The sequence below is a fragment of the Sycon ciliatum genome, chromosome 4 (genome assembly GCF_964019385.1).
Source record: "Sycon ciliatum chromosome 4, ocSycCili1.1, whole genome shotgun sequence".
In the NCBI taxonomy this organism is placed as follows: domain Eukaryota; kingdom Metazoa; phylum Porifera; class Calcarea; order Leucosolenida; family Sycettidae; genus Sycon; species Sycon ciliatum.
In genome coordinates this window covers 21,785,927-21,808,112 of record NC_088646.1, presented here as the reverse complement: position 1 = coordinate 21,808,112, position 22,186 = coordinate 21,785,927, and the positions used below count along the sequence as shown (strand labels likewise).

The 22,186-nt window shown below is 46.4% G+C and overlaps 2 protein-coding genes across 2 annotated transcripts in view; both read left to right on the top strand.

The window, feature by feature from the left end:
- The first annotated feature begins 769 nt into the window (after nucleotides 1-769).
- On the top strand, nucleotides 770-9,726 carry LOC135815023 (cytoplasmic dynein 2 light intermediate chain 1-like). Its single transcript, XM_065328243.1, is given in 17 exon segments — nucleotides 770-1,124; nucleotides 1,881-1,933; nucleotides 2,124-2,158; nucleotides 2,509-2,578; nucleotides 2,953-3,041; nucleotides 4,787-4,865; nucleotides 5,239-5,283; nucleotides 5,286-5,291; nucleotides 5,539-5,601; nucleotides 5,758-5,826; nucleotides 6,123-6,203; nucleotides 6,795-6,874; nucleotides 7,276-7,346; nucleotides 8,041-8,083; nucleotides 8,271-8,322; nucleotides 8,621-8,713; nucleotides 9,122-9,726. Coding segments are annotated over 17 exon segments (1,191 nt in total). The 5' UTR covers nucleotides 770-1,066; the 3' UTR covers nucleotides 9,326-9,726.
- Nucleotides 9,727-10,404: 678 nt separating this feature from the next.
- LOC135815022 (RRP12-like protein) overlaps nucleotides 10,405-22,186 on the top strand; it is a 36,964-nt gene continuing 25,182 nt past the window's right edge. The window contains exons 1-16 of the mRNA XM_065328242.1: nucleotides 10,405-11,021; nucleotides 11,865-11,894; nucleotides 12,773-12,829; nucleotides 13,062-13,138; nucleotides 14,023-14,128; nucleotides 14,364-14,480; nucleotides 15,388-15,520; nucleotides 15,976-16,049; nucleotides 16,389-16,442; nucleotides 16,758-16,856; nucleotides 17,522-17,613; nucleotides 18,096-18,207; nucleotides 18,785-18,885; nucleotides 19,157-19,235; nucleotides 19,540-19,575; nucleotides 19,819-19,919. Coding sequence (XP_065184314.1) covers nucleotides 10,689-11,021; nucleotides 11,865-11,894; nucleotides 12,773-12,829; nucleotides 13,062-13,138; nucleotides 14,023-14,128; nucleotides 14,364-14,480; nucleotides 15,388-15,520; nucleotides 15,976-16,049; nucleotides 16,389-16,442; nucleotides 16,758-16,856; nucleotides 17,522-17,613; nucleotides 18,096-18,207; nucleotides 18,785-18,885; nucleotides 19,157-19,235; nucleotides 19,540-19,575; nucleotides 19,819-19,919 — 1,601 coding nt within the window. The 5' untranslated portion in view covers nucleotides 10,405-10,688. The remainder of the gene's footprint in view (nucleotides 11,022-11,864; nucleotides 11,895-12,772; nucleotides 12,830-13,061; nucleotides 13,139-14,022; nucleotides 14,129-14,363; nucleotides 14,481-15,387; nucleotides 15,521-15,975; nucleotides 16,050-16,388; nucleotides 16,443-16,757; nucleotides 16,857-17,521; nucleotides 17,614-18,095; nucleotides 18,208-18,784; nucleotides 18,886-19,156; nucleotides 19,236-19,539; nucleotides 19,576-19,818; nucleotides 19,920-22,186) is intronic.

Genomic DNA, 22,186 nt, shown 5'->3' with positions numbered 1-22,186 from the left:
CGCGGACTGCATATGAGCGAGTGTCTTTCCCGAGGGTGACAAGCCCTCGTATAGTAGGCCTACCCGTACCCGCGCCCGACAGCTACATGTACATCATCATGTACATGCTACAGGTCTACTCTCCATATAACGTAATCTCTGGGACCACGCAAACATTATGTTATATCGAGAGTTATGTTATGTAGAAAACCGTGTGTAAAATACAAGATGCACCTCAAAATGAAGGGTATTACAAGACGGGTTCAACCGTGCAAACATATACACACTGTACCACCATCGACATCAGATACCATCAATGCCGCAGAATAATTATATGCACATAGGAATAAACTGGCTAGCTACGGCTACAGCTTGATTGTGCCGCGCACGTGAATCTACGTTGTATCGAGAGTGTAAACGTCGGGGACTGCGCCGTAGGGTGCGTTATGCCGAGGTTTACGTTATGTAGGACTAAACTGGCCTAAACTGCCTAGCTACAGCTACCGCTTGATCACACTGTGCACGTGAATTTATGTTGTATCGAGAGTGCGCACGTCGGGGACCGCCGTAGCGTGTGTTATGTCGAGGTTTATGTAATGTAGAATTATGTTGTGTAGAACAACATTTGTATGGGAGTGATGCTGTTTCGGCGCGGGATTTGACTTTTTTATGTACTAACGAGGTTTATGTACAAGTGAGAGTTGTTATATCGAGAGCAGACCTGTAACATGCATGCAGGCAGGACAGCGTTTGGTTGGCAAAGAGACCAGACTGGAGACAGCAGTGCGCGCGTCGACATCAAGCGCGACTATCCTTCTCGATTTTTACTGTGAGGAGAGAAAACTTGAATTCATTTGGCCATCTCTGGCTTCTTATTCCTTGTGCCTGGCTGTGGTTCGAGCGCCCGAACTGCCAATCGAGTCTATTCTACAGCTCTACTGAGCGCTCCCAAGCTACAGTAGCGTTGTGACCAGCCATGGACCGCTACTGTCGTATTGAGTATTGACTTCCAGCACAGTCGTAGATATACGTGTGTCGGGGTGCAGTCATTCATAGGTACGTTCGACGTCTCCAACAGTTGGCAAGAATGGCCCAAAAGCTGATATGGGACGTTGCGGCCACGGAGCACCAGGCGAAAGAAGCAGGTACGTGTATGCCCTATGCCTATGGCTATGGTGCTGCATAGTATGATGATGACAATAGCACAAGACGGAGGCCACACCGTATGCATGGTATGGAAACAGTGATCGTGGAGTACATGATTGTACATGTTGTTGGTTTGACAGCATCTAATACCATGATTGTACATGTATGTCCTCCGCCTTGTGCTATGCTCTCATCACCGCATATGCCTGGCAAAAACTATCAGTATCAAGTAAGGCTGCAAATGCTGCATAGGGTAGTGTAGAATGTCTCCATCACACATGTGTATTACTGAAAAGCGGAAGATCGTGTGGCCATGCATCGCATGGGGGTGCATTGCAGTTCAAAACAATGATCCCTGGTGATGTCCGAAATATAACACTTGGTCACAGTAAAACTGCACTGATGTCAAATCGCTGATATTGCCCAGTTCCGGAAGGAGTTTGAAGGATCCACTACTAGTGACATACAAACTTCATGCGTTCAAACATTGAGAGTATGCTAGGAGCAACGAAACTCTAGTGAAGCCTAGGAAAGGTGTTTGCTCCCCACACGCGAATAGCAAGGCCACATGTGCCGGTCTATCCCAGCCATGCAAGGTCCTCATGGCAAGGTGTGTGGATGGTAGCTGAATCACAAACTGAGCATTGCAGAAATGCATCCATCCACTGCATATTATTGGCAGCAAGCACAAAAAGCCAGCTTCGGGTACACTGTAGATTCTTCTTTGCTGTTCTGATGTGATGTGTGTGCTGCAGCCCGTAGTCGGCCAAAGGAAAGTGTTTTGCTGGTAATTGGCAGCAAGAATGGTGTAAGTATCGCCGGGCCTATACTTTAGTTAGACATGACTGAATTGTGGTGGAGGGGCGCCCATTCTGGTTCCACGTTTACGTAATTGAGGGCCATGCAACTGGCCGCAGTATTTTGTGCAGCAAATCCCAAGCATTGATCCCATTTCGATGTGTGTATATGTGCTGTGCCCTTCTCCTGGATACTTGCAGGGTAAGTCAACTATCATCTCGCGCTTTGCAGAAAGGTAAGTTAGGATGCTGGAGGGAATCTAACCAATCCACGATATTCTGTTTTCCAGCTGGGGCATTTTTCGTTTAGAGTCCCTGTACTCGACCTGTTTTCTGGACAATTCCTGATTAACTGCTGCCTATTACAGGCAGCTGTATGAAAGCATAATAGTTCTGCCTACGACTAGCAGGTACATAATATTGTGCTGCCAGGTAAGGTGGGCCGGGGGGGGGGGGGGGGGGGAGGTCTGAGATGACCTGCACATGTATAGTGAAGTTGACTGTACGTACAATGCAGGCATGTGGCAGTCTACTACATCTTACTAGAGCATGCATTGTTGATTGTAATGTGTTTGATTACATGTAGAACTGATGAACGAAGACCTGCGACGGGACTTGAATACACATTCTACCGAAAGCAAAACCTTCAGAACCTGGTAAGTGCAAACATTTTCATGACTCACTTTCACTGTTTACCGTGGCATAAGTTGGTAGGAACCTACATACCGGTGCGCATGAGCTCCCTCTCTCTCTCCCGTTCTGCCTGTTTTCCTTCCTGAATGCCTTTGTGTAGCTCTCTTTCTCTATGTCTCGCTGTCTCCCTCTCTCTCTCTATCTATCTTTCTTTCTTTCTCTCTCCCCCCCCCCCCTACCTCTCTCCCCCCCCCCCCCCCGCCCTCTCCCTCACTCCATCTCAGTCCCAGGTCTTGTGGCCCCAGAAATCCGAACCAGTTTGTGCACTGCTTGTTTTCGTTGTGCTTGCTTGTGATTCATTGTGTGCATTCGTTTGGCTGCTCCTTCACACTTGTAGGGCAAGGATGTTGTTCACCTATGGGAGCTGGGTGGAGGTAGCTCACTGGCGGACCTCCTTGAGGTTGTGGTGAAGCCAAACATTATCTTGTAAGTCACACCATGATACATGTAGCTCTAAAAAAGTTGTGTGCACATGCCGCTCTCTTCACCTAACTTACCAGTCCACTGGCATGGGAATGCGATTCAATCAACATAACGAGAGAGCTTGGAAGCTCAGGGCCCTACGCTATGCTTTTTTGCCTTGATGACCTAGACAAAAAAAGAAGCATAGGGATGTTATAAATTCTTTAAAAAATTCCTCTTTTTTTTCAAGACATAACCTGGGATTCGAACCCGCACTATCGCGCGCTCTGCATGCATCCCCCGATACACTTCGCATACATACTAATTCTTCCAAGTTGCTTTACATTGTGATCTTGCATTTGAAAGCCCTATTTGAATATGCATTGTGGCCAGCCGTCTTTGATGGCACGGTACGGTAGGGGATAGGTACGCGACAGGTACGATCGAGGGTAATACGACACCGTCTCCCGTACCGTACCGTACCGTACCATCAAACACAGCTGGCCACATACAGCTGCCCGCAATATTCAAATAGGGCTTTCAAACGCAAGATAATAACGTAAAGCAACTTGGAAGAATGGGTATAAATGCGAAGTGTATGGGGGAATGCATGTAGGGCGATAGTGCGGGTTCGAATCCCAGGATATGCCTGAAAAAAAGGAGAATTGAAAAATTTATAACATCTTATGCTTTTTTGCCGTGACACAAACAAACACACAAACACCAAATTAAAGCTGTGTGGACCCTGGCTAGCGCCAGATGTTACTGAAGTAACGTCTTCTGCATAGCTACGGGAATAATAGTATGTTGATTGAATCGCATTCCATTGCCATTCAGCGGCAGTAAAACCGTCCCCACGGGCGGATCCGGGCAGGTTCGGACCGAGCACTGCCCGTAACTAAGAATTGCCCGAAACTCAAAACGTACATAATTGTAAGTAAACCAATCAATGGTTTTTGGGGCCATTTTTCATTGAAAAGCCCCTTTTTGTGACTCTAAATAGGTCGGAAAGGTGCCAGGTAGACGGATGTGCCCGGATTAGGGGTGTCCGGATCTGGGGGGTTTGCCTGTATTATCGTAATCATTTACTTTCAAGCGTATTTGGCCGGCATGGCACTGTGGCTGAGAGTTTCCTTCACAAAGAACCAGTAGTAATGTAAATAAGTCATCAGGAACACGTCACAATTAGTATTGTACTCCCCTCCCTATACAACCACTACATACCGCAGTGAAGGCTCAGGGATTTTTTCAATTGTATCTCCGCAGCTCAGTCTGCAAATATAGCGCGGCATTGAAAATTCACCGTGCATGAGAAACCGGATAGAGATTGAGCCACTTCAAGGGTCGAAACGGATAGGCATTAGGCAGTGGAGGACTCTTGCGGCGATGCGAGAGACACGTAAGCATGGGCATGCAGTCGGACCAGGGAGATGTGCGTGAGTGGTAGATCATGCTTCCACCGCAATTTCAGACGTCTTGGCGGCTTACACAGTCCGTGCACTAGGGCAGATATGCAGTCGAGAGGAGAGGAAGATTCATTGCTGCTCCGACTGGTGTACATGCTTTCAAGCCGAGCACGAGGGTCCAGGCAACATAGGCTCTCTTCTATGCTGTATGATCAAGCTGTTGCCTATTGTCAATGAATACTGTCCGTACAGTCAAGAGACATCCCACTTGTTTGTGTATCGGGACACACTTGCCAGCCTACTACTGTACATGCAGCGATGTAGTCCACATGTATTTTCTCCGTTTGTTGTGTTCTCGTGCAGGAACCTGTCTGTGGTGATGGTGCTGGACCTGTCTGAGCCTAACAACCTCTGGACAGTTTTTGAGGAGCTCATGGCTAAGGTACAGCGACAGTCATACCAGTGCCGAATCAATTTCTATCCCAATGCAGAACTGCGGTCCACACAGTCACCCTCACAAGCGGTGCACTGAATCGCATGTATAGGACAATCGCTAGCACTAGCTGTAGTCTGCCTGCTGCTAGAAAGAGCATAACCTCAACTATGGTACATGGGGCTTGTCCATATTTAAAAAAAATGTACATGAGTGCCATTGCAGATCCCAATCCGAGGCTAACGTGAGTGTGTCGGTGCCAGTATATACAGTATGTTACTTTGAAGCACACCCGGGGTCCCGTTGACTGGCGATGCATGCAGTGTTGTGTACATGGCATGTATGTTGCCTTGTTTCTATTGCCTCCCTTCCACGTTTTTAGCTACGGGAAGCTGTGAAGTCGGTGGTGTCTCAGTTGAAGCAGCAACACGCGAAGTAAGCAGTGATTGGTGCATGCCTAGATCTATAGAACTGATACAAGGTGACATCACAAAGAAGGCAGAGGTTTTCTTGCAACTGGAGTTTTCACCCTCCTCAGGATCCCCAGGCAAAATAATTCTGCTGTGTAAGATGCCATTATGTACGTGTACTAGTATCGCTTGTCAAACATGTACAATGCTATTGTACTTGTACTTCCCATTGTAACATTGCCAAGCTATGCACCTCGTGACATCTTGTGCAGAGAGGCTCTGGACACACTGAAGCACAACGCGTGGGCTGGGCAAAGTTCGGAAAGAACCACCCGGTAGGTCCACTGCACGGCACACCGAGAGAATTCCAGTGCTGCTTCTGTATGTTCGATCTGTATAACGCTTCCTGATACACTGTGCAGGGTAGAATCTGGTATACATGATGAGAAAGCTACCTGTACTGGTTTTATTCTCCGAATGGCTGTTTCTAGGACACCGAGTTGCTCAACCCGTTGCAAGTTCCCATCGCCATCATTGGAATGAAGTACGACATATTCCGGGTAAGCCACGTGTGCCGACACGTCCAGGTGTTCACAGATCGATGCCGGCATCTTTGTCTGTTCTGCTTGATCCACAGCACATATGCACAGCATCAGGGAGCCCTACAAGTACATATACCATTATGGTATGTGTAGGGCTCCCTGCACAGCGTGGCCATGATTTGGGCCCCCGGTTTGATTGATGCAATGCAGCTGCAGGCATAATACCCAATCAGCACTTTGACAATCTTTCTTACCCGATAACCTATGTCAGTTCTCTGCCTAAAGTTGGATGTAAATGTGGTGTTGTCTGACAGAAAACAGTGGACGCAGAAAAGCAGCGGGTCGTTTCAAGCACACTACGGTTTCTTGCGCATATCAATGGTGCATCACTGATGGTAGGTGGCATCTAGTCATTCCATCAGAAGTTTGTAACTTCATTCAATATGACCCATCTTCATGACATCATTGATGTCAGCAACTAGTTAACTGCGTAGGATGTGTCGAGTACAGGCCAGCGGACTGGTTTTAGTGTGGTACATGTACTGACCTGACCTGACCTTTGACGCCCATCGCTGGAGGTGATGATAGCAATGCTACGGCAGAAGCCATACTAACTTGTGCTGGGATTGCACCATTCAACAGCTTGCAAGGCTGAAGAATTGACCGTCACTATTCAGCCTGGTCTACACCGTACATGTACTATGGGCACATCAATGAGGTGCTCTGCCTGGAATGGTTTCATGGTCTAGCATATCAATTGTGTAAACATGCTAAAGGTCCAAAGATGCTGTGTTTCAAAGTTTCATCTTACGGCAATGATGGCTAAGCATTGCAGCCACACTCTTAGAATAGAATGTCCTCGTTGTGACATTTTGGTTGTAGATGTTGCTATAAGCTGCTGGCACTGCATGTCACATGTGCACATAATGATTAGAGTCCCACTCTCTGTTCATCCTTCTTCTCTGTGATACTACATGTGTCTGCAGTATTGTGCCACCACGTCGGAAAATCTGATGATCCGCACTCGTGCCCTGCTGTGTTCCATGGCGTTTGGTACCCAGGAAAGGTGAGAATGCGCCAGTGTACAAGTCACGTACACCATGTCTTCTACTTCTGAAGTAGTTCAAAGGGAAGTACTTCAAATATTCAATTAATTGTCTTAAGCATACAACCTTGGTAATTACTGCGGCCTTCAAATTCTAAGCAGCAATCTTTCGTAAATTTTGACTTCGAAAAACTGCGACCTGAAGCTGGCATGGACAATGTACAGGGATTTAGTGAGCACAGCCAGTCGCTGCTGCATGTGCGAGGGAAAGTTTCCCCATCAAATGCAACCTCTCGCGTTGATTGTATTGGTGCGGTCATGCATGGGTAGCTGCCTGGTAGTCTGGAACTGTATTGTGATGTGCTGTCTTGCATGGGTAGCTGCAGAAGTGTTGCGATGTGCTGCTCTTGCTAACTGTTCAGTCGTACAGTATTGCTGGATGACTCCAAGCCACTAATAGCACCAGCAGGAGCAGATTCACTGGGCGCTATCGGTAAGACAGCAGCCGTTATCAAGGTTATTGTGGACTGGCCTATGGAGTGGCAGTCAGCTAACAGCCTGTGCTCGTGTATTACACGTAATTGCGCTTGGCAGAAATACATGTAGAGTGCATCCTAGCTTAGAATATCCGCAGCTTTATCGTGTGGATCCCTTCCCGAATGGGGGAGGATAAGTGAGGGTACAGTGTATGATTCCTTGGGTACGGTACTGGAAGAGCAACTCTGCTGAAGAATTGAAGCCCTTAGTATTTTACAGTCAGATATTGCAACAAGGCACGGAACTGACAGGGCTACCGAGACATTCAATGGCTTGACACATACATCATACATGTAGCCCCTTAGAGTTTTACAAGACATTTTACCACATGCGACATCAACATACCGTAAAGTCTTGTATAAAAGCCGCACTTGAATAGAAGCCACCCTCGAATAGAAGCCGCAATTTTGGGCCCATCAAATCACACATAAGCCTGGTTTTAGTGTTGACATACATAGAAATACCTGTCTTGTATAGAAGCCTGCAAAATTTCACCAAGAAAGTCATAGAAGCCGCTTTTATACAAGACTTTACGGTAGGTTAATTCTAGGTCTTCGCCACTATGCTTTGTACCAAGAGTACATCATGCACCACATGGGCAATTGCATTCGGTCTGATCTAACAGGAGCGTCTTGATCTGTATTACACAGGCCCACCGCCGATGCAAGACGGCGGAATGAAGATCCATGCAAGGTGAGGCACACCGACTCACTGTGTGAGCGGCACATGCCTGCTGAATGCAAGACAAGTCGTTGTAGATACTGTTATGTTTGGTCAGCGACTATGACAGAGTATGAGTGACACTACAGTGGTCTGATGAGCATTCCCTACCTTACCATTTGACAGTACCGGTAATCACTGTGTTATTGTACATGTGCAGGAAACCAGTTGAGCTCTGGAAGAACACGTTCGCAGGATTCTTCCCGCCAGCGGTAAGAATCTAATAATTGTACATACGAACTAAAAGTAGGTTTAACGATTAAAAAAATGTTATCAGCTAGCAACGTTATCAGCCAGCACCGCACCAGATTTGCTAACTTCGAAGCTGTGAGATTCCTCAGACAGGCAGATGATAGTCAGCAATGCTAAGTGAACATGGTGCACCTATAAAGTCCCTGTGCTTTTTGGGTGAGTCTGGTCGTATGCACCCAACGTATGGCACTCTACTGCTCTTGTTGGCCTGGCTCTTGATTTGGTGTGTTACTTCTCTTGCACTACCTGCTCTCAAAGGCAAAGGAAGGTGAGGACAAGGACGGAGACCCGGCGGCTGATCCACAATATGCAGAGGCCATTGTCGATGAGATGAGAACACAAAAGGACTTGGTGAGCTAGCCTCCACATTGGGGCACACCGTTCACATGATCATGTGTGACTGACTGTATTGAACAGGGCAATGCACCACTTGTAGTTGCATGGGTGGTGGTACAATGCTTAAATAAGGGGGAACGCCTGGCTTTTTAAAAGTTATTTACAGTAGTAAAATCACGTGCGATTATGTGCTCAAAACATTGTATGTGCTTCGAAGTACATGTAGGCGTACGTGTGTACAAACGAATGCACTTGGCCAACTACTTGCAATGATTTGTGCTCAGAATTGCACAAACACGGGAGTTTTTAAGTCACAATGGTATTCGCTGTGTGTTGGCCACCATCCAATCGATTTGTGCTCAACATTACACAAACACAGCAGTCCGAGTATAAAGTCACGATGGTGTTCGCTGTGTTTCGCAGGAACTGGCGAAATACAAGAAGGCAACGGAGAGGGCGGCACGAGAGCAGGAGCGCCAGGCACACGCTAGTGGAAAGGACGTGCCACAGCGGACAGGCGGAGACCGACGCCACCACCCACAGCAGCAGCACGGCGCTGGCAAGACAACGGCAACAGCTCGTGACCGCACCACCTCGTCGTCATCCAGCTCCAAAGAGAGAAGATGAAGCACACCACACACAATCCTGCCTTGAAAGTGGCACATCGGCAGAGTTGAGCCCTAGTTGATTAAGACAAGTATTATTCCTACCTAGCAAAGGCCACAGGCCCTCGGGCACACATGAGCTCGTATTGTGAATGATGTTTTGAAGTTTTCAAAAGTCATTTGTTCGTCGTAGAGAGGAGTCAGCGAGTACTTAGAAAAGTTCATCGTAGATAATTATTAACTTTATTGAATTTTTGGAAACTGGTTTCGTAGATTTTCATGTACAGCATCTACCTTTTTTAAGCATTGAGAACAGATTAATGAATTGTAGTGTGTGCTTCGTGGAATGTATAATTAATAATTATTGTCCTTTAATAATTATGGTACAAGCATTTCGTGTTTGCAGTTGCCATGCTTCCACAATATGGCTTGACAAAGAATTGAGTGAAAATGTGAGTCACATCACTACACCTGTTCACTCTCTAGTATAGTTTGAAAACTTCAAACTTGAAAATGTGAGTCACATCACTACACCTGTTCACTCTCTAGTACAGTTTGAAAACTTCAAACATCATTCACAATACGAGCTCATGTGTGTGGATAGCCACACTGCCAGGGAATTCCTGCTAACTCTATGTGCTTGGCAGCACGTTTAATAAAAGAGAAGAATTTGCAAATATGTTTGCGTAATAAACTTTATTACGCAAACATATTTGCAAATTCTTCTCTTTTTCTTTCCATGTGCTTCTTCTATGTCCCAAGTACTGCATATGGACTAGTACGTGGATTTATCCTTTCAGTGAATACTTACCAAAACGCAACAAGCAAAACGCCGGAACAGGACAGCAAATTCTCCAGCCATGGAATCCATCATTATGCAGTTCCTATGTGATTGCACAGCAGTACTGCTACTACTGCACACCAGTCTGCAGTACTGGTACATCTACAAGTCCAGCACGTGTTTCAGAGAACTCAACACACCATAAATTCATGATCTATGCTTCCAACGCCGTCCGATCATAGATATCTACCTACAACACACCACACTCTACAGATGCAGAGTACAGTCAGAGACTCTGACTCTTTCTGAGAGAGATCGATTTGAAAGTGATTTCGTATTTCCCTGCACGTGTTCGGCGGAGTGTCTCAGCGGGCATAGTAACCATGACGAAAATGGCGATGAATTTCGCACATGCACCTCCGAAAATATTTTTTGGAGAATATTAATTTTTTCGTGTAGCTAACAAATTCGTTTGTTCTGTTTTTCATCTTGAAAAATCAGTTTGGCGTTGATCAACTCATGGACAAAAGCTGAAGGAGAAATGAAATCCTAAGAGCAGATCTACATTGGCCAACTTTTATCTGACTGTTTCCTGCTTTCAGCCATGCCTTCCTCCGTCCGTGCGCGGAAAGGCAAGGGCAAGAGATGGGCCAAAGGTGGCAGTAGTAGCAGTAATCCAGAGACGAAGAAGCACCGTGCTGCTGCTAGAACTGGCTTTCATGCTTCAGGAAACCAGGGACAGCCCCAGTCGGCACTAACGGTGTCTGCACTTAGTCAGTTCAATAAAGACATCGCAGACTCTGATGATGAGCAGCCTATTGATAGCAGATCAACTGGTGGATTGTCGTGTGCCTCTCTCATGTCCTGCTCTTTCGATGGCACTGTGTTTGAGCAAGTGCAGCAAAAGTGGAATTCGCCACACGCAAGCCACCGGGAGGTATGTTTTCCCAGTAAAACAGTGCTATTGTGGAAGTATTACGTGTACATTTCAACGTTTCCACAGCATACTTGTATGTGTGCTGGTGTGCTGTGAAGGTGAACCAGCAGCATGTAACTCTATTCGCCCAGAAGAAAGGATGTAGTACTTTCTCAAGTTATTTACCTGTATCAGCATGTTCACATTCAAATTTGTCCCGCTGTACCATTGGCATTAGCCAAGCCTGAATAAGCCAACTTGAGGGGAAGCACACTCATGCACACAATACAATACAACACTCACTGCACACATGCACACACACACGCACAAACACATACACACACACACACATCTCTCTCTCTCTCTCTCTCTCTCTCTCTCTCTCTCTCTCTCTCTCTCTCTCTCTCTCTCTCTCTCTCTCTCTCTCTCTCTCTTATACTTTTCCGTATTGGATTGAAGTTCGGCAGTCGGAAATTCTAGGGCATTTGTAATGCGCTAGCAAGGTTTTGTAGTGGTGCATGTGGTGTGGCTCAGTTGTCATCTGTGAGAGCTCTGATCTAGTCGTTTGTGCGGCATTCCTGACATGTACATGCACTTTTAACTTGGTACCTGTATGTTGAGAACTTCCGTAGTTGCTCATGCAAGCTTGCTTACACATGTACAGTGCAACTTGAAGGCATGCTGGGAGGGCTATCACGGCGGAGCATTATTGTTGGTAATGACGGGGAAACGAATAGGCCAAGCCAATTTACAGCTTCAGCACGGTTTATTCTCCTCACAGTGAGGCGAAGATAGCAGTTTTGTTTCTGATCTGTTGTGTCTTCGGGTTTTCTGTGCGGTGGTATGGTCACTGTGTGTGTTTAGGCCTGTGCTGTATTGGCTGCAATCAGTGAGGTAAGTAAGATATGGCACAGCACTCGCCTTGGAAACCTCTTGCTTTATGCACGATCCTATTCAATTCTATCATACTTATTCACAAGATTCCTTCAAAGCTGCTTCGACTACACTGTTAGTCAGCTATCATAGCGGTGCTTGTGATGGCTTTAGACTGAACAACTGGCGGTGATAGTATACATAGGATCAGCAGTAGCTAGCTGGGCGCATTTCTTGTACAGGTGGAATCCTGATAATTCGAACCTCAAAATGCCAGGAAAAAAACTTCTAATTATCCGGACATTCTAATTATCCAAACATGAACCCACAACACAATATGTATGTCAAAATGCTCTTATGGTCACGCAGAGTTGCGCTATGGACCTTAGACACAGATTTCGCAGATACTGAACTGACCGGCACAGCCTGCTCATGCAAACTGAACTGACCAGTACAATGTACAGTGAACTTCGAATTATCAGCACAAATCCCACACTTTTTCTATGTAAGTGGAATCTGTGGGACTTCGAATTAACCGGACATATCCAGTTCGAGGTTTGAATTACCAGAATTTTTTATGTGGAACTCGTATTGATAGAAATCGGTCCTGGAAAAACTTCTAACTAAGCGGTATGTTCGAATTAAGCCATATTCGAATTATCAGGATTCCACCTGTATTGAGCAAGCTCTTCCATCATGTGCTCTACCATGCCTTTCTATTCAAGAGCTCACTCTCCCCTACATGTGTGTGAAAGTGGTGCTTGCAAAATACTGAATACTTAGTAAATAGGCAACTGTGTTCTGGTCGATTGTCTGTGTTGTGTTCTACTTCTAAGATTTGGCTAGACCCTAGTCGAAGTTTAGGATGGCATGTGTGTCTGTATCATTGGCCTGCACAGGTTGTGTCGTCATCCAAGACAGGAGAGGTAGTCGAGACGGAGTACTTTGCCGCACTGGTGAGTGTGAAGAGCTCTACGGAGTTCGCTCCTGTACTGGGCACAGATGAAGGTGTTGTTATGCCGTGCTTTGTTGCAGCATACTAGTAGCATGCTGCATATTGCTCCTGCACTTGCTGGTCTGGGATGCTTTGTTATTGGCTATCAGGAGGACTGCATTGTCTAGGGACTTCCGTGCGGTACTTTACATTCCAGCCCTTTTGAACACGCATTACGTTTCATTCATGTTCAGATGACTGCATTGGAGAACACAGCAGATTCCGACAGTGTGGCTGCCATCGCTTACCTCCTCAGCCTGATTATTGAAAAGTAAGTACTTCTGCAATGCTAGTACTAGTATTGCTTATCTTTATAGACTGGATGCACTGACCATGTACATGTAACGTTATACTGTATTTCAATTATTATTTGCACTGGCCAACCAGTGGTTGACATGTTCTTCAACTTTGTGGTACCGCTGAACCAAGATGTGTTTGTGGCGAAACTAGAGCTTTGCATGCCAGCAAATGCCTACGGCATAACGTGATAGTTCTTATTTTGTGGGCTGGAGTGTCCGGAAGCTTCCAGTCACAGTGCCTGTTTACAGACGGGTACCTATCGCTAATGTACATTGCTTCACGGATGGCTGGCTGGAGGCTTCTAGACAAGGTGTGAAGTGCGCATGTGCTGTTTTCAGTCTTACTGATATATGGCATAGTCTTCTGTTTTCGACGCCTGGCCTCTTTTTTCTTCTTGCATAGACTCTACACGGTTGTATTGTGTAGACTATACATGTGTAATTCTGTCGCCATTACTGCTCAGTACAGTGATGGTACACATTGTCTATGCTTACATACTTAGTTCACCTCGGCTCCCATATTCACACACATAGGTGCTAGTCTTCGCAGTGTTTGGTTCTCACCATACTTGCATAAGTACCTTTTGTCATCCGTTTCTTTAGTTTTTCATCCTGGTGATGCCAGATGGGCTGTGGAAATTTGGTGAAATGTAGGTCAGTTTTTTGCGTTGAAGAAACTGTTTGGGAGCTTGACAAGTTATGCTCATTATAGAATGCTTTTTTTCAACTAGCAGCTCTATATGCTTGAAGCCTTCAGGGCAAGGTTCTGCTATAAGGCAATCACTGGTACATGCTGCATCCCAGTGTGTCTTCCTCTCATGACATTGTCATGACTGATTGCTCTCTTTGTGTGCAGGGTGCCAGAGAACATCATCAAGGCGAAGTTCTCCCTGGCATCTCAAGTCTTCATGTCTGCAGCTAATCAGCACTCCGAGTCGGGATCTTCAGCATTTCACAGAGCAGTAAGGAATTGTGCTGTCTAGGTAATCATGTGCCATTTCTGTTATTTGCTAGCAGCAGCTTGTTCAGTTTGCTGTCTTTCCTGCTTCTAGTAGTCTGAACCACCCATGAGCGCCGCCTTTCCTGAATACCACAGAAAGCATTCTCTCTCTCTCTCTCTCTCTCTCTCTCTCTCTCTCTCTCTCTCTCTCTCTCTCTCTCTCTCTCTCTCTCTCTCTCTCTCTCTCTCTCTCACAGGTGGTGCGTTGTTTAGGCGTACTTCTCCGAGCACAAGAGGCCGCCGTGTGGTCAAACTCCTCTACACAGGCCGTCTTTCGGCTGCTGCTCATCTATTCTGCTGATGCCCGGCCTAAGGCAAGCTGTAAACAATCGCTACACACACTTGTTTTGTGCACATGTTCAGTTAGCGCTCAATGCCAGTGTTGAGTGTGAAACACTTCCATGTTGTCGAGGAACGCATTTCTTGCCACTGGATGTGCTAACTCATAGAAAATGCACCGTGCTCTTGAGTAGATACCAGTCGCATAAGCAGTGTGTGATTGTAATGTTCAGTTGCGGTTGTATAGGGAGATGGATGTGAGATGAGGTGCTATGGGAGAATTATGTTGTCTGCTTGTAGGTAGATCACCAAATTCTAAAGTCCCTGAACGGGCAAGAACAACAATGGGTGGCACGTAGTATTATAAATTTACAACTACCTTGAATGCTGAGGCCAGTATTCCATTTCTCTGGTGTTTCTGCATGCCTGGGTTTAAAAATGTTGAATTGAATGAAGCGATGATATCCTGTTATATTGTGAATACTAGTAATCACTTAGGTACAAAGATACCGATTCTCTCTCTTGTTTAGAACAAGCTTCTGTTAGTTGATTAGCAGATCGCCCTTCAGCCATGTACAGTGAAGCTGCAGTGTACCAGGTGTACGGGTACACTAAATATTCTTCCATTCCGGTTACCATGAGGAGAAGTTGAGACAGACATGGCCATTGTAAAGGGTCTGGGTTTAGGAATTCTTCAACGAAAGTGTCCTTGTGATGGTGGTGTTTTGCAAATGGTTTGGCATACATGGCTAGCATGTTGGTGCTTGGGTTTACTTTATTTATTTCCAGTTATTTTGTGTGCACCTTTATAATGTCTGCAGCATTTGCTGAATGCAGCAAACCTGCCTGAAATGTAGGAAATGATGCTGCCACCCCGCTGGCTCAATTGAGTACACATTGTATTTTGCTCTTGGTTCTATCAATGTCATCCTGTGTGCGTAGGTACGCAAGGGTGCACAGGAGTGGGTGGTCAAGATTATGAAGAATGAGTTTGCCGGTACCACCCAGCCACCCTTCCACCCTGGCTGCTCGTCTCTGGCCAAATTCTGCTCACAAGTCTTAGAAGACTCGAGAGGTATGCATATGTGGCAGCATGTCTGTGTGTGTGTGCCTGTGTGTTGGGGGGGGGGGGGGGGGGGGGCAGGGGCAATTGCGCATGTGATGTCATGAGTAGGGTCGGTGTCATAGTAGCGTACGCTCAGTGCCCAGTACTGCCATTGCCTACAAGTCAGCAACGAAACGTTGATCGTAAGGAGTATATCAATCCCCTATTCGGGCTGTGAATCTGTCACTGGACCTTCTTTGGACCCAAGTAGCTGCCTTTGAAAATGTGCGATCTTTCGTGGCTCTTTCTTGAGAGCCAGTTACTACTGTCATTTCAATTAATTCAATGCCTGTCACATAAAATAATGAGGTAACGATTCCATTCGTTCTGTGCTGGCCGCTTGTTATAGGACATGTTCTTTTTCCTGCGCACACTTTGTGAAGGTTGTCATTCACTGTTCATTCATTATCCACGTGTTATTGCAGGAACAGCTGGCTCAACACCATCGCTTCATGTTCTCCGTCTTCTACGAGACCTCCTTGGCCTTCTACCAATACAGGTAAGCAGTGTCGTAGCAGATCCTCGCTCGCTCTGATTAGCAAATGCTGAAAGTATGAATATTTGCTGCGTTGTATGTGTGTGTGTGTGTGTGTGAGCGCGCGCGCGCGCGTACATTTATGTGTGTGTGTGTGTGTGTGTGTGTATGTGTGTGTATGTGTGTGTATGCTAGTACGTGATTGTACGTATACTCAATCTGCGGACAGAACTGTTTCGTGTGCGTGTATGTGATTATGTTTGTGTATATGTGCGTGCGTGTCGGTATTTTTCGATACAATTGTTGTCTGTTTTGGAGGATCTCAGAACTTGGTATTGTTCTCTCTTTTGTTTTTGTTTTCAGAGTGTCAAGAGTTTGTGTGAACATATCCTGCGTCTCATGACAGTGGGAGATGCGGTGAGTCCTTGTGTAGTATAAAAAGTAGTGCCAACACATTTTGCTTTCAAACTTGTGACTCCGTCACTCGTAGTATGGGTTATTTGAACTTATTTCCATCTGTACTGGACAATCTCCTCTGGAACGAACGTCGGTAAATTTTGAAAATGGTGGGATCATTGTTTCCTTCTACTCCGTTGGCAAAGCTGCCATGGAAGCGGTGGTGCATGCTTTGATTGCATCACATGCACACTATTCAACTGTTCATGAGTCAAAGTGTTGTGACGTGTTACTGTATATCTATTGTTTCGTTGACTGTTTGCACTATTAATGCAGATCATGACATCCCAATCTATGCACACCCTGCATGGACTGTTTGCGTGCTCGCCGAAGGCTGCGACCCTTTCTGCTCAGCTGAACGGCCAGCTCATCACGGTAAGGGACAAACTGCCCCCAGCAATATGCACCCTTGCCAATTGATAGGTGTATGCTCACATGCCCGTGTATCCCAGAGTATACATTTAATGTGCATAGTAGAAGAGAAGTATCCCGTTCAGTATATCCCGTCCAGTACGAACAGTGCCGAATAGTACGGAAATGCCCTAGAATTATGCATGTTTGTATACCGTATTTCCCCGATTGTAAGTCGCACCTTTTTACATTAAACTTTTAAACTTCAAGGGCAAAGAAGGGGGTGCGACTTACAATCGACTGTGACTTCTTACTTATGTGAATGCATTGAGACGATTTGGTTCGGACGTGAGAATGGGCTGCGACTTATAATCGAGGAAATACAGTACTTCAACTGTTTGGACTCCTTGATCCTTTTTTATTTTTCTTCAACTGTTTCTGTGGGAATAGGCACATTCTGTGCAGACAACATAGTCATGTGGTCTCACTGACACTCTACATGCTGTTTGGTGTGTCTTTTCTGGTAAGGAGCTGTGACTTGCAGTTCGTGCGGTTTAGCCTCCGACTTTACATTGTATAATGTTTCGTTTGGTGATTTATGTGGTACAGTGTAATACATAATCATGCTAGTGAGCTGCTGGCTGACCAAGATTGGCTGCTGTTGCATTCTTTGTCCTGTTGTACTACAGTCTCTGTATGAGTATCAGCCGCATGTGAATGATGTGCAGCCGTGTCTGGCGTGGCTGGCCGTCATGCAAGCCGCTCATTCCAGTCTTGCACAGTAAGTGGGAGGCTATAGCTGGCTGTACACGACCACACGTATACCGTTGTGTACTAGTATTTGCTAGCGCTGTATTGTGAAGTAGTGAACACGGGGTAGACACATTCTCTATGGTAACCCCTAGTAGCGACGGGTACGTAGCACAAACACAGACCGAATGAGTCTGCACATGCACAGTCAGTGTAACAGTAATTAGGGCATAAAGCTAGACTGTACCTCAAGATCACCCACATTGAACGATTGACTCAGAGCAATGATGCCCAGTGCCCACTATTAAACATTATGCAGTATACGATGAAGCCGAACACGTATGTACCATCACTTTGAGCCACATGCAGTACATGTATTGCAGTGTGAACGACTTGAGGAAGATGGGTGGCGGAGAGTTTTGTGTTCCTGAAGCCTTGAAAACCTACAGTGAGTGTTAGAATCCTGCCTGAGTGATGTGAGCAATCAACGTCATCCGTGTTTGTGTGCTCCAGGTTGGATGCCAGACTTTGTACGAGTCACTTGCAGCGCGTTTGTGTTGCCGCATACCAGTTCTTGCTGTCAGAAAAGAACTTGGTGCGCCAAGGTGCTGCTGAATTCCTTGTGGTAAGTACGGGTAGTGGTTGGTTTGGGCTGGTGTATCGACCTTTGCCTCATGTTTCTTTCAGTACTTTCTAGTGGTCACGTGGAAGCTCTTTGCTGTGTTCCATTGAATCTAACAGTGGTGTGTGTGTGTGTGTCCCGTAGATGCCCCTTACACTGCCCGGCGAGGTGGCTATTCAATGATGCCGGGCTTCTTGCACTTGTGAAATCTTTTTATTATTCTACAGTCAACTTCGCTAATAACGACTGTGGACATAACGACAATTCGCAAATAACGACAGACTTTCCATGTCCAGAGCAAAGTCCATACTACCTGTATACATATAATGAAGCTTTGGGTGTAACGACACTTCGCGAATAAGGACATTTTTCTGATGCCCGGCCGAGTGTCGTTATACGCAAAGTTGACTGTATATGTGGGTGCCAGTCAATAATGCTTGTGATAGTGTTCTGAAGGTTCACTCCGATCTACTAGTACTCTTGCTCCTGTGGTGTGTGGATCAGTCCTTGTTGAGCCAACCGTAACACAACACCTTTGATTTCTCAGTACAGTTCTTCTCTTCTCAATGTGTCCTTGCAGCTGCTTTTGCGGCAGTCTGCGTCAGTATGTGTCCCCGTCATGGCATCACACCTCAGCACAGCGCCAGCTGGCACTGCAACCCAGGCGCATCGTCTCTTCAAGTATGTATCCTATCACTAGTAGCTTGCTTCGCCGAGCGTGTCTCAACCTTCTCCAGTTCATGTGACTTTTGTTGACATGTTGCCATGTACTGATGTTCCAGCATCCCTTTGTCTCGTGGACTTTACTGCTTGTGCTTCAATAGTATTTTCAACAAACCGCTGACTGTTGTGACATGTGCCTTTAGCCGTGTCTTTGCCGTTGTCCATACGAGTACCTGTGTGCTTTGCACTTGTTGCTTTGTGTCCATCGCTGCTGCTGCTGCTGCCATAGGTGCTTTGAAGCCGGTCTGCAGCATCGCTACCATGCCGCATGGGACCTAACGTTGCAAGTTCTCGGCGTGGCCTTTGAGGTATGCTTCAGTATCGCCTTGATTTCCTGACTTGCTTTGCCCATCAGATCTTTCCGAGTACATGTACATTGCACTGTATGCTATCTTTTGTTCTCCCAAAAGTAGTGCTGAACATACATGTTCTACGAGTCATATTTGGGATCAAAACAATAGCACACAATGCACTTTTTTCCATTTTCACGAAACAATAAATTTCCTAGCAAGGGTTGTCTCAGTCTTCCTGCTAAATGTTTGCACCTCATGATGATAGTGAGTACTTGCAGATTTGTAGTGACTGTGTTGTCCTCTTCTGTACTTCCTGCAGGTTTTGGGCAAAGAACTTCACTCAGTCATGGCCAAGGTATGTCATGTGTCTGTGATCTATGTTGTGTTCCATCTGCGCAAACGTTCCACTCAAGTTAGTTAGTTTTTGTCGCCGGGGAAGAGTTCAAGTGTTCCTTTGACTGCTTTAAAAGTGCACTTGTTTTTGCTTATGCTAGCTCCTGCAGCTGAGTCCAGTTGTGTGTATTTATGCCACTGCTTTGTATCTTTGTACCTACGTTGCCAAGCGTTCTTCTCCCTGCCTGTCTTTGCTTGTGTACAGGGCATCCGCTCACTCTGTGACCACTACGGCATTCCAAACTTCCCGTACAAAAGGCAGCTGCAAGCCGCTGTTGCAGCAGCAGTATCCACTATTGGTCCTCGGTACGTACACACCACACACCAATTTATTTAAGTACTTTGTAGGCCTTTCTTTTTCGTGACTATATTCAGGTTCGGTCTCCTACCGAATACTGACACTATAGCTATTAGTGTGTGTCCAACCATCTAGTGTTCATAGTGTAATGGTAGCCGAGTGGAGGCGCGGTGCAATCAACACGAGTTAGCTTTTATTCTTCTTCTCTCAGGTACACACCTGGGATATATTATAAGTAAAAGAAGAAGCGGCAAATAAATAGAACTTTCTCTCCGGTGCACACCTGGAGGTTGAATACTCCTTCTTCTTGGCTTTGTCGTTGCTATAAAATCTAATGAAAACCGAAATGGCAAGCAGCTTTTATGCAACAGACCACATACGCTTACATACGGAGATACACCATTATATACATCAGGTAAAGTTCCGTATTACTTCCGTATTAGCCAGGCAGGGATACTACACCCTCCCTTCCTACAGATAATCATGCCCTCGTGATTTTCAAAAGTAGGCAGGTGGATGAATGTTCTGTCGTGGCCGGAGGTTGTACGGAGGTGCAGGAGGCGGCGGAGCGGGTGGTTGGAGTTGAGGTAGTGGTGGGTGTGCTGGGGTGGTGTGTATCTCGGGATTGTATGTCAGTGGTGTTGCAGGACGTACGTCGGTTACTTGATGATATGGCTTCAGGCGATTTACATGAACAATTGAAAGCCTCTGGTGATCCGACAACGAACGAATGCGGACTGTGACATCATCGATCACCTTCTGGATGACATATGGTCCTGTCCAGAATCGGTGAAACTTGGGGGATTCATTCTGCGGGACCACGGGTGAATGTAGGAGAACAAGCTGATCCTTCGTGAACTTGGGTGGCGGGCGAGATATACCATCGTAACCCTTCTTCTGGTGCTGGTGTGATTTAAGGCCGTGCTGGCGGGCACGCTCAAAGGCAGTCTCAGTTGAAGTACGAATAGAAGAGACGAATTCAGGGTAAGATGGTGGTGGTGTGTTACAGGGTAAACCATACATCACATCGAGAGGCAGAACCGGCTCATAACCAAACTGGAGGCGGAATGGAGAATAGCCAGTCGATGCATGTACACTAGTGCGGTATGCTAGCGCCGTGGGTTGGAGATGCAAGTCCCAGTCTCGGTGATCAGAGATGGATGTTGCAATCATAGCTTCTAGTGCCCGGTTGAATCTTTCAACCATGCCATCACTTTGTGAGTGGTAGGGTGTGGTTCTGGTCTTGGTGATATCAAGCATAGTGCACAGGCTTCGAAACAAGCGACTCTCAAACTGGGAACCTTGATCAGTGTGCAAGGCAGCAGGTGCACCATATTGACAGATCCAACCATTGAAGAACAAACCGGCGACAGTAGAGGCGAGCATGTTGGGCATGGGGAAAACCTCGACCCACTTGGAGAAGTAATCCATTATGACTAATACGTACCGATTCCCTCGATCAGTGATGGAAGGGGGCCCATGATGTCCATGGCGACACGCTGACTTGGATAGGATGATGTTTGCGATTGCAGAGGTGCTTTCGGTTTGGGCTGAGGTGCTTTCCGTTTTTTGGCACTCCGGGCAGGTTCTAACACACTGTTCGATGTCAGCAGCCATGTGGGGCCAGTAGAACCATGCACGGGCCTTGTCGATGGTGCGGGTGACGCCAAGATGGCCAGATCCAATACCGGCATGCAGTGATCTGACAACAGTAGGACGTTGTGACGCAGGCAGGACCAATTGAAGATACGAGGACAGATCATCAGTAGACTCATACCTTCGGTAGAGAACACCATCTTGGACAATGAGACGATTGAACTGCGTCCAGAGTTGGTGCACATCAGGATGAACAGCAGCTAACTCAACTGATCCCTTGGGTGGTCGTTGCTGTGACGTCACCCACTTCATCACTAGAGAAATCGAGGGATCCACAGCTTGGCTAGTGCGGAGGGAGGTAGACGGCAGCCAGGACAATAAATTCGACGTCTGGATTCACCAGACCCGTTGTGATCTCGGGTTGCACTGGAATTATATATTGGTTGCGATGCGGCCCCGGCTTGAATCGCCCATCACCGAATTCACGTGCAACGTTCACTCTATAGTTACTGTTAGCTTCTGGAGACACAACGTAACTGCATTGCGTGTTGTTTGCGCCTTTCTTCACGTGATACTTTGCTCCCAACTGGTCCATCCGTGCTTTTTCGGCTGGGGTGTCCACCTTCTGATCGTGGGACAGGGGGTGTGTTTGACCATTGACACTCATGATAGCCCGAGA